This window comes from Phalangium opilio, unplaced genomic scaffold (assembly GCF_054372755.1).
Source record: "Phalangium opilio isolate 3A_F unplaced genomic scaffold, DU_Popi_V2 ptg000013l_1, whole genome shotgun sequence".
In the NCBI taxonomy this organism is placed as follows: Eukaryota; Metazoa; Arthropoda; class Arachnida; order Opiliones; family Phalangiidae; genus Phalangium; species Phalangium opilio.
The window spans coordinates 14,735,657-14,750,689 of NW_028324148.1; the positions used below are offsets into that span (position 1 = coordinate 14,735,657).

Genomic DNA, 15,033 nt, shown 5'->3' on the forward strand with positions numbered 1-15,033 from the left:
ATTCATGTTTTTAAAACAACACTTTAATGGTGAAGATCAGGAATAAATACAGCTAACAGAATTCATAGTGCAGCTATTTTATCCACGTATCTAGGCGTATTTTGTGGGCTACATGGCAAATATGTCTACAAAATTATTCCGATTGGCTGTATGTATTCCTGATTGATACAATTTTAAGATATTTTTTGAAGTACACTTCGATGTTTGTTTTCAACTATTCACGAGTTTATGAACGAGAAGAATAAGGGAGTCAAGTTCAGTTCGAACTTGTTCCAATTGCCTGTTTTTATCAACGAGCATCTCTCGAGTTCTTCGCAACTCATCTGTCAAATGAGAGGGCGTGAACTCCTGAAGTTGACGACGCAAATTCGATAATTCCGAATCTCTTTCGTCATACCTTCGCCCCCCAACACAATACTAAGTTCAACTTCTCAAAGGCAAAAACCGAAATTATATAGGCCTAATTTCATTCTTAGTTCTTACATTTTTTCAAGTTCCTCTATTTTTTTCTCCAACACCAAAAATATATAAAGATCCTAAAATAAGCATAAGTAACATAAAAGAAATAAGTATGTTTGAATGGAATGATTGTGTAATTTCTCTAAGCCTACTGAGTGACGATACATTATATCAAAAGCGTATAGATATAAAAAGAAAACGTATACACTTCATTAACCATTCCCTTTGGCTGTAGACGACATGTAAACTGAGAAGTAAACTACCCTCCTCTAAATCAGCCACCTACTGAAACTACCCAATCAGGGCAGAGCTTCTTGACGTCATAGGCTCATAGAAAGTAGTAAATACATGATGCTGGCGATCCAAACGTTAATTTTTGGTAATAGAGTAATCTGATACATTATAAGCCTATTCACGGGAAGGCTTGTTCCCTCTGCCACGGGCGAGAAGATAATCAACACTATTCTGTTGGTTAAGAAGTTAGGGCTTCTAAGTATTACACGGCGCGAGCAAGTTTCAACGAAGTGTATGCCTACTTTTGGTTTTAATATCTATATACTTTTCATAAAACTTAATATAAAACGTGGCTGTACATGGGATCTCTGAACTTTTTCTGGTGTAGCACAATACGTATTAAGTGTTTTTTTAGATTACGAATGATATCAGAGAAAATTATGCCCACAATAATAATTTACTTACGTTGGTGTTTCCACTTAGCACGTTTTGCAATTTTTGATCGAGCCGTTGATTAACATTCTTCAAAGTCCTATTTTCCTTCGAAACAATTTCGTTTTCGTTTGTTTTATCAGCTAGCTTTTGTTCCAGTATTTTACATCGCAATTTTTCCGACTCTAGACTTTGGATCAAATTCAAAGTTTCCGTCGATGATAACCGACTCTCTAACCAAGATGGCGTCTTAAAACATCGAAACAACTCTTCGATATCAACCTCAATCTACCAAAATTAGTGAAGTATGAACACATTTGTTTTTACAAATTGCTGCAAATTTACATTTCGCGAGGTTTCCTCGTTTTTATAACGTATTTCTTCGCATTGAATTGCAACGTTTTTTACGTGCGGTTTTTCAAATTGCGTATTGCACGCAACTACACATTGATATTAAAAAAAATACGTAAGATATGTTACTATAGGAATGTTGGCTTAAAGTGGTGGAAACGACACATTCGCTATTTGCAAAGTACCGAATCATTGCCTTTCACCATGGCGCTGCGGTGTTCGCCATGGTAATTACACTTTTGCGAGGCGTACTTTTACAATTCATCGTTTATTTTCGCTCTACGACAGTAATTTGGGATTCGTATTTAAGACGCTTGGGACTCGGGAATCGCCGAATACCGAATGTGTTTCCACACCGGTTTAAGCTTTTACCATTTTTTGTAGTGCATCCCACGTGACCATATTGAGAATTTTGACTTTCTAACTTGGAGACTACTTGCGAGTAAGCTTGCTAATAAACGGTTAACTTATTAAAGGGTCTGTGGGTAGAAATTATTTTAATTACGTCATGGGCACGTGACTTATTAGAGGCGTGACGTTGTTCAAAGAACCTTAATTCGTTTTATTTCAAAAACGAGCACTTCAGGGAATAGGCGCTGCAATCTCGTGGAGTCTTTATATCTTGACGTCACGTGGTGTCCGTGACGTATTTAAAATAATTTTTACAAACCCGACTAAGCCATCTTTATAGTTCCTTTAACCAAAAGTAATATATATATATATATATTACTTCTGCTTTAACTCATCAAAACTTAAAGAAACTATCGGCGATTGCAAGCCAACAAACAATCACAAACTTTAAGAGCAGTGTGATGATCTTGCAATGACTTAAGCGTTTCTTTCGTGATAGAATCCTTCTTTTCGAGTTCGGAAAATAACTGTTTGATATCATTTTCCAATGAGGTTAACGGACCTTCTGTACCACTGGTGCTCTAACATCGACAATACAATACGCGAGTAAGGTTTTATTATAAAGAAAATATAACATCCATTGTTCAGGAACAACAATACAATTCCATGCAAAGGGCAATGGAAGTTACATTTAAATCAAACAGACGCATACCTGTAACTTTTGGTAGAACTGTAATTGCTTATTAGAGGTTTCGTTGTCTTTTTGTAACCGAGTTACTTTCAACTGATTCAACGCCAACTCTTTTTCGAGATGGTTTATTTTAAGTTTCAAAATATTATTTGAGTCATCGGCTTTTTTCAACGCGATCTATTTTCAAAATATCGGTCAAATAATAATTCTTTCAAAACACATTTATTATTACATTTTCCGCAGTGAGAGTTTCAACTGTTTTCTTCAATTCCTCGTTAGATATTTCAGTGTCTTTCAAAAGTTTCACTAACCGTTTATTTTCCGTCTAACGGAAATATTAATTACATCGTGAAAAACAACCCAGTACTTCCGGTCATGGGACCCTTGTATAAAACAACTTACATCTAAATTTAAATCCTGCGTTGAAACTTTACCAACTTTTGGTTCAACCTTTATTGATTCAAGTTGTTCAACTTTTTCCCTGAACCCAAAATCATACAAGGTAATTAAAGGGAATGTAAAAATAGCATCGTTGGGTTTGTAAAATTATTTGAAATTTGTCACAGGCACCACGTGACGCCAAGATACACGAGAACGAGGTTTCAGAACCAATTCCCAGAAGTACTGGTTTTCGAAATAAAACCAGGGATGGATTTAATTTTTGGAGTAGGAATGGAGAACAGAGTAATGTGGGCGCGCGTCAAAGTCCCGGACCCCCTTCCACGAAAGAAGAGGCGGGTCGTAGCGACAGAGGTAAAAAGGAATTACGTATTTTTCGCCGTCCCCGTCAGCAACGTTATCAAAACGTATAGTTTAAGTGAGCAGCCAATAAGGTATAATTTTAACTTTCCGTTACGCGTTGGAGGGAGGGACTCTACACTGGGTGGGCTATGAGTCGGAATAACTGAAGTAAATACTAACCGTTCCGTTCTCCATTGCTACTTCTAAAATTAAATCCATCCCTGATAAAACGAACTAAGTATCTTTGAACCACGTCTTTTCTCAATCACGTGGTGCTTATGACGTATTTGGAATAATTTTAACCCACTCGCACCGATGCCAGCCCTGCTTTACAGAACCTTTAAACACCGTGTTTTTCAAAATAGTTACTGAAGAAAACGACTTACTTCAGCGTGGCCATTTGAAATGTTGCCTTTTGCTTTTCCTTCAACAAATCAGATTGCGCATTCCTCGAGTTAACTTTCAACTTTTTAACTTCATCGTTCAACTTTATGTTTTCATTTTCGTATCCTTTCATCAACAATTCCAAATGTTCGTGATCTCGTTTCAACTTTTGAAACTGTGTTAGTAGCAAATCAGATTTGATTTTGCTTTCCTGTTGACGTAATGATGACACGATGCTTTCGTTCGAATTGAACACGTGGGGTTTAGCGGAACTTAATCGTGCGAAAACGGTGTTTTCAAATTCTTTCGGTGTAGTTTTTAAATTTTTCGAAGAAATTCCGGATTTTGGTGAAGAATTATCAGATTTCTTTGATTTTAAAGGAGAAACATTTCCTGTTTGTGATAAGCGTTTCGGTGACGTTTGTGACAAGGTTTTCGATGATGGTTGTGTGAAGGTTTTCGGTGACGTTTGTGACAAGGTTTTCGATGATGTTTGTGATAAAGTTTTCGGTGATGTTTGTGACAAGGTTTTCGGTGATGTTTGTGTGAAGGTTTTCGGTGGCGTTTGTGACAAGGTTTTCGATGATGGTTGTGTGAAGGTTTTCGGTGGCGTTTGTGACAAGGTTTTCGATGAAGTTAAGTTTTTTAACGATATTTGTGACAAGTTATCCGACGACATTTGTGACACTGACGAGGTTTTCGGCGACGTTTGTGACAAGTGTTTCGATGGTGTTTGTGACACGTGTTTCGATGGTGTTTGTGACATGTGTTTCGGCGACGATTGTGGCAAGGATTTCGATGAAGTTTGTGACAAGTGTTTAGGCGACGTTTGTGAAGTTGCAATGAGTGGATCATTTTTAGGTTTTGATGATGATTTTAAAATATTTGATTTATTTATTGAATTATTTGTGACTGATTTGACACTTGCGGTCTGTGAGACATTCGCACTTTTAGGTAGTTCATTCTTTGAAATTTGTGAAGACTTTAATAAAGTTAGTGAACTTGGTTTTGATTGAACAATTTCTTCCGATTTCGACCTAATTAGGTCTCGCGAAATAGGACTTTTATTGGACGGGGTTTTTGCAGTAATATCTGACACAGTTTCTGATTGGTTAACTTTACTTGAACCTTGCAATTCTATTGGTTTTTGGTATTCATTGGTTGAAACGACGCTACTTTCCTTAATTTCAATTGGATCCTTCAAAATAGTTTCGGTTTCGGTTTTAGGTTCAGTTTTATCGACTTTAGGCGCAGATTGCGTATTAGTCTCAATAGCTTTCTGAATTTTAACTACATCAACACTTATAGGTAGTGAATCAGGTATTTCACCGGGTTTTGGAATAAATTTTGAATCTTTATCGATCGACAAATGTTCAGATTGTTCAAATTCATCACTAACAGAATTTTCTTCATTACTATCAACATCTGACAAAATTGTTTTAAAATAAGGAACAAATATTGTGTTTGGAAAATGAAATGAACAAGACTGGTAGTTAAAGGGACTGTTCATAGTGGGCTGCGGACTCAGGCTTGGAAATAAGTCTACATGACATGTTTATTAATGTGTTGGACCACTTTTTCAATTCAAAGCTTGAACCCCAACGGTCCCAAGGACTACGTACTTTAATAATTTCAACCTAAGGGGCACTGGTCCTTAAGACTAGTTTAATTATTCAAGGACCACCTTGGGAATAAATCCTTATTTGGAACTCTGCTGCAGAGCAGAGTATTTGACAAATCATTATAGACATCGTTCCAAAATGTACTACGACCATTTTCAGTCGAAAATATAACTTCTATAACAATTTTCATAAGTTCATAAGATATGTTCCATGATAAGTTTGTCATGAAGTGAGTGAGGTAGGACATAGATTCAGGGTAAAGCGAGAGACGCCTGTTGAGGCGCTGTCAAAGGCTTAGTAATGCAGACTAACTAAATAGGAGCTAGATGGAACTTAATCCTGGCTGCAAAATTAACCACCACCGAGTGTAGTTAGGACTTCAATTGACTCGCTTCCGTCGTTCTCCTTCGAACTATAGCTCGAGCTGTAAGTCTCTCTCAGTAGCATTACGAAGTATAGTTAGCGTCATACTTATGGAAGGAACATATCTTATAAACTTATGACCCACTAATATTCGGTCCTTTTGCAATTGCAACACACGTGTGAACTAGGACATAACAAGTTCACCAATATTTTAAGCCTTCCAACAGCTACCACTTCAGGAGTCCCTTTAACACCCCCATTTCCTAACCACTTCATTACCTTGACCATCTGAATCAACACCAACTTCTTCATTTTCCCCGTCATCACTACTTGTATCATCCTCACTTTCAAAATCTGCGTCATCCGGTGACTGATTTGACACTTCTTCTTCTTCGTCATCATGGACGCTTTCAGAATCTTGTTCAGAATCACCGTTTTCAAACTCAAAATCAAATTCGTCATCATCGCTACCTTCATCTTCTTCCTCAAAACCCTCGGAATAATGTTCGTCATTTGACATTAATGACTTATCAGACGTTTCATTGGTCCCCGATGTTCCTTCAGTCACCTCGGTGATATTTGACAAAGCTCTTTGAAGCGGGAAACGAATTTCATTGTCATCTTCAATTTCTTCCGAAATTTCGTCCTCGTCATCAGATTTGGACTCATTGCTAAGCCTTTGCGCGTTCGAACTTTGTTTTTGAAAAACTTGAGTTTTGTTGTGGGGTTTTGCTTCAACAGCTATTTCCTTCGTCACTGAGGTGACTTGGGTAAGGGTTTCCGATGGTTTGGTAGCGGTTTCAGTTGCACTTTCAGTTTCAGTTACAAGGGGTTTTATTTTTTGAGGAGAGGGTGACGTAGATGGAACTTTCTTTTTTAACCATGATTTCGCACTACTTGAACTGTCTATTTTTTGTTGCGATACAATTGGTTGTCTTTTACGTAAGTATAATTTATCTTCGTCTGATTCGGTTGAAGATACAGACTAGTTTTCAAAACGTCACAACAATATTGAACGTGTCATTATTGGGCACAATAGCCACAAAACAAATTCACTCCGCTGAATATTATTCCCGATGCGTGTTTACAAGGCTTAACGGGCGATTTTAAACTGACAAATCTAAGTCAAAATGATGCTTCAGAGCAGACGACGCATCATTTTGAGCCAGATTTATCAATTCAAAATCGGGTGGTAAGCCTTGGAACAAACATCGGGAATAAGGTGTATTAAACCAAGCTTAACCTAAACCTAAAACTATACAGAATCGATTAATTAACTGTCATATTCCCATAATTTTAACACGAAATTAAATGATTAATGTAATTTTAAAACCCGCTCGCTGCATAGACAATAGACTAATGGCACCCCATGTTATTTCCCCATAGAGCTTAATACAGTCGAAGGCAGAGGGCTGCCATTACCCTATGGTAGTATAGCACAAGCACAAGCACAAACGTATCTCTAAAACTAGTGGCATCCCACGTTACTTGGCCATAGAGCTTAATACAGTCAAAACTGGGAGACTGCCATTACTCTATTATAACCATAGTTGAAACCTTAATCGTTTAATAGCATCCTTCTTGGTTGTTACTTAGTCAAATGTATTATTTTTAATTTTATATGTATTTTTTAAATTAACGTGCATCCCCCTAAACAGGGGAGCCGCCCTGCTATCTTGCAATAACTAAGAGGGAAAGACAGGGGGTTAAAACTCAGCCTTCCATCTCGCTTTTTTGGCGCCTGCGCAGTAGTCAATTTTTTATCATGAGAGTGCGCAGAGACGGATGGCAGTGTATCAACCCCTTGTATGCCCCTTTTTCACATATCAAAGGTCTACCCTTGAACCATAAATTAAGCCTTTGCCTAACCATTCATTAAAATATTACAATGACAATAGAAATACATAAAATGTAATGTTTTACCTCATCTAAGAAATGCTTGAAATCATCAGCAAATCCACTTTTCACAAACGTTTTGTCTAAATCCGATGACAACGCTGATAAAGCGGGCGATGAATCCGACGACGTACTCACATTTCTACTAGCCATTTCAATTAAAAATTATCTTTAAACCATTGTTTTGCACTTGAACACACTTCAATTAAATTAAAGTACTTTTTAAATTAGTTAACGCACATAAATATATTTAAAAACACGCGGAAAACGAACAAACGACATGTTGTTTACTTTTGAACCGAATAGCCGATTCAAAATTTATAGCAGAAGGCTAAGCAGACAACCTTTATTAGAGAAAAATAACAAGTGCTGTAAATAAGTAAACTGAAAATGGGACACGATTTTTTAACATAATTTAATTCTAGTGACTTAATATCTTTAAAAATTGTTCATTTAAATCAAAAAATTAAATTAAAAAATATATAATAATAATTCAAGGCAAATTAAGGTACAAAAATTCGAAATTAATTTCACAAAGTTCAAGTTGACCTTGCTCCGGCCGAGGTCTGCTAAAAGGAAGTGTAGGGTTCTTAGCTCTTATTACGAATACGAAGCCAGGTACGTGTTAATTAATTTGTGAAGAAATTAGCATTTTATAAAATTATATCTCATTTTCATATAATTTCCCTTACTCCTAGATCGAAGTTACAATAAAATATGGCATCTGTGAAGAAAGCTGTGCAGTCACTCACTCTTAAGGTAAATTAATTTGACCCTGAATGTTCATGTGGGTGGATAAAATTAATGTACTCACGAATAACCTATAAAAGTGGTTTGCGAGTACAGAGATTCTTGTAGTAGTGGCAGCTCCACGCCTTTGACTGTATTAGGTTCTATAGTTAGTTACCAATAGGTGCCACAACTCTATGAACTAGGACTGGTATCTATGAGTACATGTATTTCTGTACTCATAGATACTTGTGTGGCAGGTGCCGGCCTTTGGGTATATTAGGTTCAATAGGAAGATAACACTGGGTGCCTCTAGCCTATAATTTAATAATTATAGAAGCTACACATCTGGTTGTATGTAGGCGGAATGTGAGTACAGAAATAAATGTACTCATTATCTATGTATGACATAGATAATTATTGTAGTGGCAGCTCCCTGCCTTTGAGTGCATTATATTCTAAGGGAAGATAACATTAGGTGCCACTAGTCTATGAACTAATAACTATAAAAGCTACACTCTTATTCTATACATGTAATAAACTTGTTACTATGAAACCTACTAACTCATGAGTACACTATAGATAATTATTGTAGTGGCATCTCCCTGCCTTTGAGTGCATTAGATTCTAAGGGAAGATAACATTAGGTGCCACTACTCTTTGAAAGATAACATTTAGTGCGAGCTATGTCAATAAATTCAATAAATTTGGTAGTATAAAACCATTCTGAGTACAAAAATATCTCCGACCCCATTCTGAGTACAAAAAATATCTCCGACCCCATTCTGAGTACAAAAAATATCTCCGACCCCATTCTGAGTACAAAAAATATCTCCGACCCCATTCTGAGTACAAAAAATATCTCCGACCCCATTCTGAGTACAAAAAATATCTCCCACCCCATTCTGAGTACAAAAAATATCTCCCACCCCATTCTGAGTACAAAAAATATCTCCGACCCCATTCTGAGTACAAAAAATATCTCCGACCCCATTCTGAGTACAAAAAATATCTCCGACCCCATTCTGAGTACAAAAAATATCTCCGACCCCATTCTGAGTACAAAAAATATCTCCCACCCCATTCTGAGTACAAAAAATATCTCCGACTCTTTCAAAGGGATAATGAATGATCAGCGTAATAAAAAAACTTTTAAGGGCAACTTATTTGTGGCACTATCTGGTCGAAATTACTCAACGGCGTCCGAGGCGACGTTTCAAACAAAACCCTACAAACTTCATAAATTGGACAGCGGCCCATCGACCAGCGTCACGGTGACGCGTGAGGACGCCCTCAACTACCACCGTCAAATGATGACAATCAGGCGAATGGAGGCCGCGGCTAACAGCCTCTACAAGGAGAAGATTGTCCGAGGATTTTGCCATCTGTACTCAGGACAAGTACGATCGACTTTTCCCAAGTACAGTTTTCGAGAAGTCTTGACGTTCGTGCCTTTTTAGGAAGCATGCGCAGTAGGAATGGAGGCGTCTTTAAGGAAAAGCGATAGCGTCATCACTGCTTATCGAGCTCATGGTTGGAGTTTCATGAGAGGACTCTCGGTCCTGGAAGTACTCACGGAATTGACCGGAAGGGAACTCGGTTGCGCCCGAGGCAAAGGTGGTTCCATGCATATGTACACTCATAATTTTTATGGTGGAAATGGAATTGTAGGAGCTCAGGTAATGTATTTACTTGTATTAGCGGAATTATAATGATGAGAACCACAGAATGTCCTAATCCAGCGCATTTTGTGATGAAATAATGCGCAAAATTGAATAGGAATTGTGAAAATACGCGCAAAATACAATACGAAGCGTGAAAATACGCGCAAACTTCAATAGTAAACTTAAAAATACGCTCAAATTTCATTGGGAAGCGTGAGAATACGTTCAAATTTCATTGGGAAGCGTGAAAATACGCTCAAATTTCATTGGGAAGCGTGAAAATACGCTCAAATTTCATTGGGAAGCGTGAAAATACGCGCAAAATCCGTTAGGAAGCGTGAAAATACGTTCAAATTTCATTGGGAAGCGTGAAAATACGCGTAAAATTCAATAGGAAACGTGAAAATACTCGCAAAATTAAATTCAATAGAAAGCGTGAAAATACGTGCAAAATTCATTAGGAAACGTGAGAATACGCTCAAATTTCAATAGGAAGCGTGAAAATACGCGCGAAATTCATTAGGAAGCGTGAAAATACGCGCGAAATTCATTAGGAAGCGTGAAAATACGCGCGAAATTCATTAGGAAACATGAAAATACGCGCAAACATCAATAGGAAACGTGAAAATACTCGCAAAATTCAATAGGTAATGTGAAAATACGCGCAAATTTCAATAGGAAACGTGAAAATACGAGCAAAATTCAATAGGAAACGTGAAAATACGAGCAAAATTCAATAGGTAATGTGAAAATACGCGCAAATTTCAATAGGAAACGTGAAAATACGAGCAAAATTCAATAGGAAACGTGAAAATACTCGCAAAATTCAATAGGTAATGTGAAAATACGCGCAAATTTCAATAGGAAACGTGAAAATACGAGCAAAATTCAATAGGAAACGTGAAAATACGAGCAAAATTCAATAGGTAATGTGAAAATACGCGCAAATTTCAATAGGAAACGTGAAAATACGAGCAAAATTCAATAGGAAACGTGAAAATACGAGCAAAATTCAATAGGTAATGTGAAAATACGCGCAAATTTCAATAGGAAACGTGAAAATACGAGCAAAATTCAATAGGAAACGTGAAAATACGAGCAAAATTCAATAGGTAATGTGAAAATACGCGCAAATTTCAATAGGAAACGTGAAAATACGAGCAAAATTCAATAGGAAACGTGAAAATACTCGCAAAATTCAATAGGTAATGTGAAAATACGCGCAAATTTCAATAGGAAACGTGAAAATACGAGCAAAATTCAATAGGAAACGTGAAAATACGAGCAAAATTCAATAGGTAATGTGAAAATACGCGCAAATTTCAATAGGAAACGTGAAAATACGAGCAAAATTCAATAGGAAACGTGAAAATACGAGCAAAATTCAATAGGTAATGTGAAAATACGCGCAAATTTCAATAGGAAACGTGAAAATACGAGCAAAATTCAATAGGAAACGTGAAAATACGAGCAAAATTCAATAGGTAATGTGAAAATACGCGCAAATTTCAATAGGAAACGTGAAAATACGAGCAAAATTCAATAGGAAACGTGAAAATACGAGCAAAATTCAATAGGTAATGTGAAAATACGCGCAAATTTCAATAGGAAACGTGAAAATACGAGCAAAATTCAATAGGAAACGTGAAAATACGAGCAAAATTCAATAGGTAATGTGAAAATACGCGCAAATTTCAATAGGAAACGTGAAAATACGAGCAAAATTCAATAGGAAACGTGAAAATACGAGCAAAATTCAATAGGTAATGTGAAAATACGCGCAAATTTCAATAGGAAACGTGAAAATACGAGCAAAATTCAATAGGAAACGTGAAAATACGAGCAAAATTCAATAGGTAATGTGAAAATACGCGCAAATTTCAATAGGAAACGTGAAAATACGAGCAAAATTCAATAGGTAATGTGAAAATACGCGCAAATTTCAATAGGAAACGTGAAAATACGAGCAAAATTCAATAGGAAACGTGAAAATACTCGCAAAATTCAATAGGTAATGTGAAAATACGCGCAAATTTCAATAGGAAACGTGAAAATACGAGCAAAATTCAATAGGAAACGTGAAAATACGAGCAAAATTCAATAGGTAATGTGAAAATACGCGCAAATTTCAATAGGAAACGTGAAAATACGAGCAAAATTCAATAGGAAACGTGAAAATACGAGCAAAATTCAATAGGTAATGTGAAAATACGCGCAAATTTCAATAGGAAACGTGAAAATACGAGCAAAATTCAATAGGAAACGTGAAAATACGCGTAAATTTCAATAGGAAACGTGAAAATACGCGTAAATTTCAATTGGAAACGTGAAAATACGCGTAAATTTCAATAGGAAACGTGAAAACACGCGTAAATTTCAATTGGAAACGTGAAAATACGCGTAAATTTCAATCGGAAACGTGAAAATTCGAGCAAAATTCAATAGGAAACGTGAAAATACGCGCATATACCTAAAATAATGAAATTATTCAAGGAAACCTATAGAAAACATGAAATATCGTGCAAAACGAATATAGAAACACTAAAACACTAAAACTCGGCATAACTCCTTTAGGTTCCCCTTGGTGCAGGCATAGCTTTTGCCCACAAATACACTGGCACCGACAACATCTGTTTGGCTCTGTACGGCGACGGTGCCGCTAACCAAGGTCAAGTCTTTGAAGCCTACAACATGTCTAAATTATGGAACCTTCCCGTCATCTTCATCTGCGAGAACAATGGCTTTGGAATGGGCACCAGCGCCGAGAGGGCCGCGGCCTCCACAGACTATTATACCAGAGGAGATTACATCCCTGGAATTTGGGTTGACGGAATGGACGTCTTGGCTGTCAGAGAAGCCACCAAATTCGCCGGAGATATTTGCAGGGCTGGCAAAGGACCCGTTGTCATGGAAGTAGCCACTTATCGTTACCATGGACATAGTATGAGTGATCCAGGAACTAGGTATGTGTTAAACGGTGTTGGTATTATCTGGGTTGTCCTAAGATTCCCAATTAAATTTCCCGGATTTTGTTCCAATTGCCCCGACTTTAACACGACATTTTTGGCCTATTTTTAAAATCCTGAACTTTAACACGACATTTTTGGCCTATTTTTAAAATCCTGAACTTTAACACGACATTTTTGGCCTATTTTTAAAATCCTGAACTTTAACACGACATTTTGGCGTATTTTTAAAATCCTGAACTTTAACACGACATTTTTGGCCTATTTTTAAAATCCTGAACTTTAACACGACATTTTTGGCATATTTTTAAAATCCTGAACTTTAACACGACATTTTTGGCCTATTTTTAAAATCCTGAACTTTAACACGACATTTTTGGCCTATTTTTAAAATCCTGAACTTTAACACGACATTTTGGCCTATTTTTAAAATCCTGAACTTTAACACGACATTTTTGGCCTATTTTTAAAATCCTGAACTTTAACACGACATTTTTGGCCTATTTTTAAAATCCTGAACTTTAACACGACATTTTTGGCCTATTTTTAAAATCCTGAACTTTAACACGACATTTTTGGCCTATTTTTAAAATCCTGAACTTTAACACGACATTTTTGGCCTATTTTTAAAATCCTGAACTTTAACACGACATTTTTGGCCTATTTTTAAAATCCTGAACTTTAACACGACATTTTTGGCGTATTTTTAAAATCCTGAACTTTAACACGACATTTTTGGCCTATTTTTAAAATCCTGAACTTTAACACGACATTTTTGGCCTATTTTTAAAATCCTGAACTTTAACACGACATTTTTGGCCTATTTTTAAAATCCTGAACTTTAACACGACATTTTTGGCCTATTTTTAAAATCCTGAACTTTAACACGACATTTTTGACCTATTTATAAATACCCCCGACTTTTAACACTCCATTTTTGGCCTATTTTTAAATTCCCCTGTCGTTAACAAGCCATTTTTGACATATTTCTAAATTCCCCTGTCGTTAACAAGCCATTTTTGACATATTTTTAAATTCCCCCAGTATAACATGACATTTTGGCCTATTTTTAAATTCCCCCGCATATAACGCGACATTTTTGGCCTACTTTCAAATCCCCCGACTTTAAGACACCATATTTTTCAATTCCCCTAAGTTAAACGAACTTTTGCTCCTTATTTAAATTCCCCCGACGTATAACACGACATTTTTTGGCCTATTTACAATTCCCCCAACTTTATCACGTGAAATATTTGTCCAATTTGTAAATCCCTGGACTTCCAAAAGAGAATTTTCCTTGACGTGTTACATTACAACCCTGCGTACTACTATCCCTAATTCTCACGCCATAATTTCCCCTCAGCTACCGTACACGTCAAGAGATTCAAGAAGTACGTCAAACACGTGATCCCATTACATCATTCAAGGATAAAATCATCACGGAGAATCTCGTTACCAATGACGAATTAAAAGTTTGTCAATTACTTAATACTTACTCGTTTCTCTCTTCTCAACTCAATCCTGACTAAAACCCTGAATAATTCTGTCTGATTTCAGGCCATTGAAGCTGAAATCAAGAAAGTAGTTGACGAAGCCGTAGTCATCGCTAAATCCGCGAAAGAAATCCCCTTAGAAGAACTCTACGCTGATGTCTACTTTAACCCTGCCGTTGAAAAAATCAGGGGTGTCACACCATTTACCGAACATTACCATAAAAAGATCAACACTCCAATTAATTTAAAATTGTAATAATAATTAATAATTAAGATCCTGGTAACGTAAACTGCTTAAATTATCAATCAATCAATCAATATGAAACCATTGATGTAGAAATTAAAGTTAAACCAATTAAAGTGGATGGAATGGTGTGTCGGTAATAGGACTTTTGTTTGTTATAAAACATGTATAGGTTTGTTTGTTTGTTTCCCCAGAGTTTATATTAAACATTTTTGTTTGAGTTTGTTGCTTACATTCCTTAACTCCTTCCATATCTCACCGCCAAACTTATGCACAACATATCTTATGAAATCTTACGCTACAATGAAAGTACATCTGTATGCTATACCCTTTCTAACCTGTATTTGAGTGTTGACTTGTTGACTTACAAGCCTATGACTCGTTTTCCAGGTGTTTCCCATACCATATATTTC

General features: G+C 36.5%; 2 protein-coding genes across 3 annotated transcripts; one reads left to right on the top strand and one right to left on the bottom strand.

The window, feature by feature from the left end:
* Position 1: 1 nt before the first annotated feature.
* LOC149709439 (uncharacterized) lies at positions 2-7,815 on the bottom strand. 2 transcript variants are annotated; one of them, XM_089864812.1, is made up of 13 exons: positions 7,552-7,815; positions 5,908-6,613; positions 4,447-5,068; positions 3,646-4,374; positions 2,921-2,999; positions 2,751-2,843; positions 2,540-2,695; positions 2,274-2,408; positions 1,849-1,927; positions 1,471-1,565; positions 1,159-1,413; positions 484-536; positions 2-397 (listed from the first exon to the last, which is right to left on the bottom strand). In XM_089864812.1, the coding sequence occupies exons 1-13, from the start codon at positions 7,675-7,677 to the stop codon at positions 211-213; spliced, it is 3,315 nt and encodes a 1,104-aa protein (XP_089720938.1). In that variant the 5' UTR covers positions 7,678-7,815; the 3' UTR covers positions 2-210. The 2 variants fall into 2 exon arrangements, with proteins under 2 accessions (XP_089720938.1, XP_089720937.1); XM_089864811.1 differs by having other exon boundaries at positions 3,646-5,068.
* A 132-nt stretch (positions 7,816-7,947) lies between these two features.
* Positions 7,948-14,749, top strand: LOC149709440 (putative pyruvate dehydrogenase E1 component subunit alpha, mitochondrial). Its single transcript, XM_089864814.1, has 7 exons — positions 7,948-8,142; positions 8,223-8,283; positions 9,411-9,653; positions 9,714-9,932; positions 12,492-12,880; positions 14,247-14,355; positions 14,441-14,749. Exons 2-7 carry the CDS (start codon positions 8,242-8,244, stop codon positions 14,630-14,632), a joined length of 1,194 nt encoding a protein of 397 aa, XP_089720940.1. The 5' UTR covers positions 7,948-8,142; positions 8,223-8,241; the 3' UTR covers positions 14,633-14,749.
* Positions 14,750-15,033: the final 284 nt, after the last annotated feature.

Excerpts from the sequence above, each read along its gene's own strand:
- LOC149709439 (XM_089864811.1), bottom strand. The coding sequence starts at position 7,677 with ATGGCTAGTAGAAATGTGAGTACGTCGTCGGATTCATCGCCCGCTTTA. Across the intron at positions 6,614-7,551 it reads TCAAGCATTTCTTAGATGAG|TCTGTATCTTCAACCGAATC; the intron begins GTAAAACATTAC and ends TTTGAAAACTAG. Across the intron at positions 3,000-3,645 it reads TTTCAAATGGCCACGCTGAA|GGAAAAAGTTGAACAACTTG; the intron begins GTAAGTCGTTTT and ends TTTTGGGTTCAG.
- LOC149709440 (XM_089864814.1), top strand. The coding sequence starts at position 8,242 with ATGGCATCTGTGAAGAAAGCTGTGCAGTCACTCACTCTTAAG. Across the intron at positions 8,284-9,410 it reads TGCAGTCACTCACTCTTAAG|GGCAACTTATTTGTGGCACT; the intron begins GTAAATTAATTT and ends AAAACTTTTAAG. Across the intron at positions 12,881-14,246 it reads ATGAGTGATCCAGGAACTAG|CTACCGTACACGTCAAGAGA; the intron begins GTATGTGTTAAA and ends ATTTCCCCTCAG.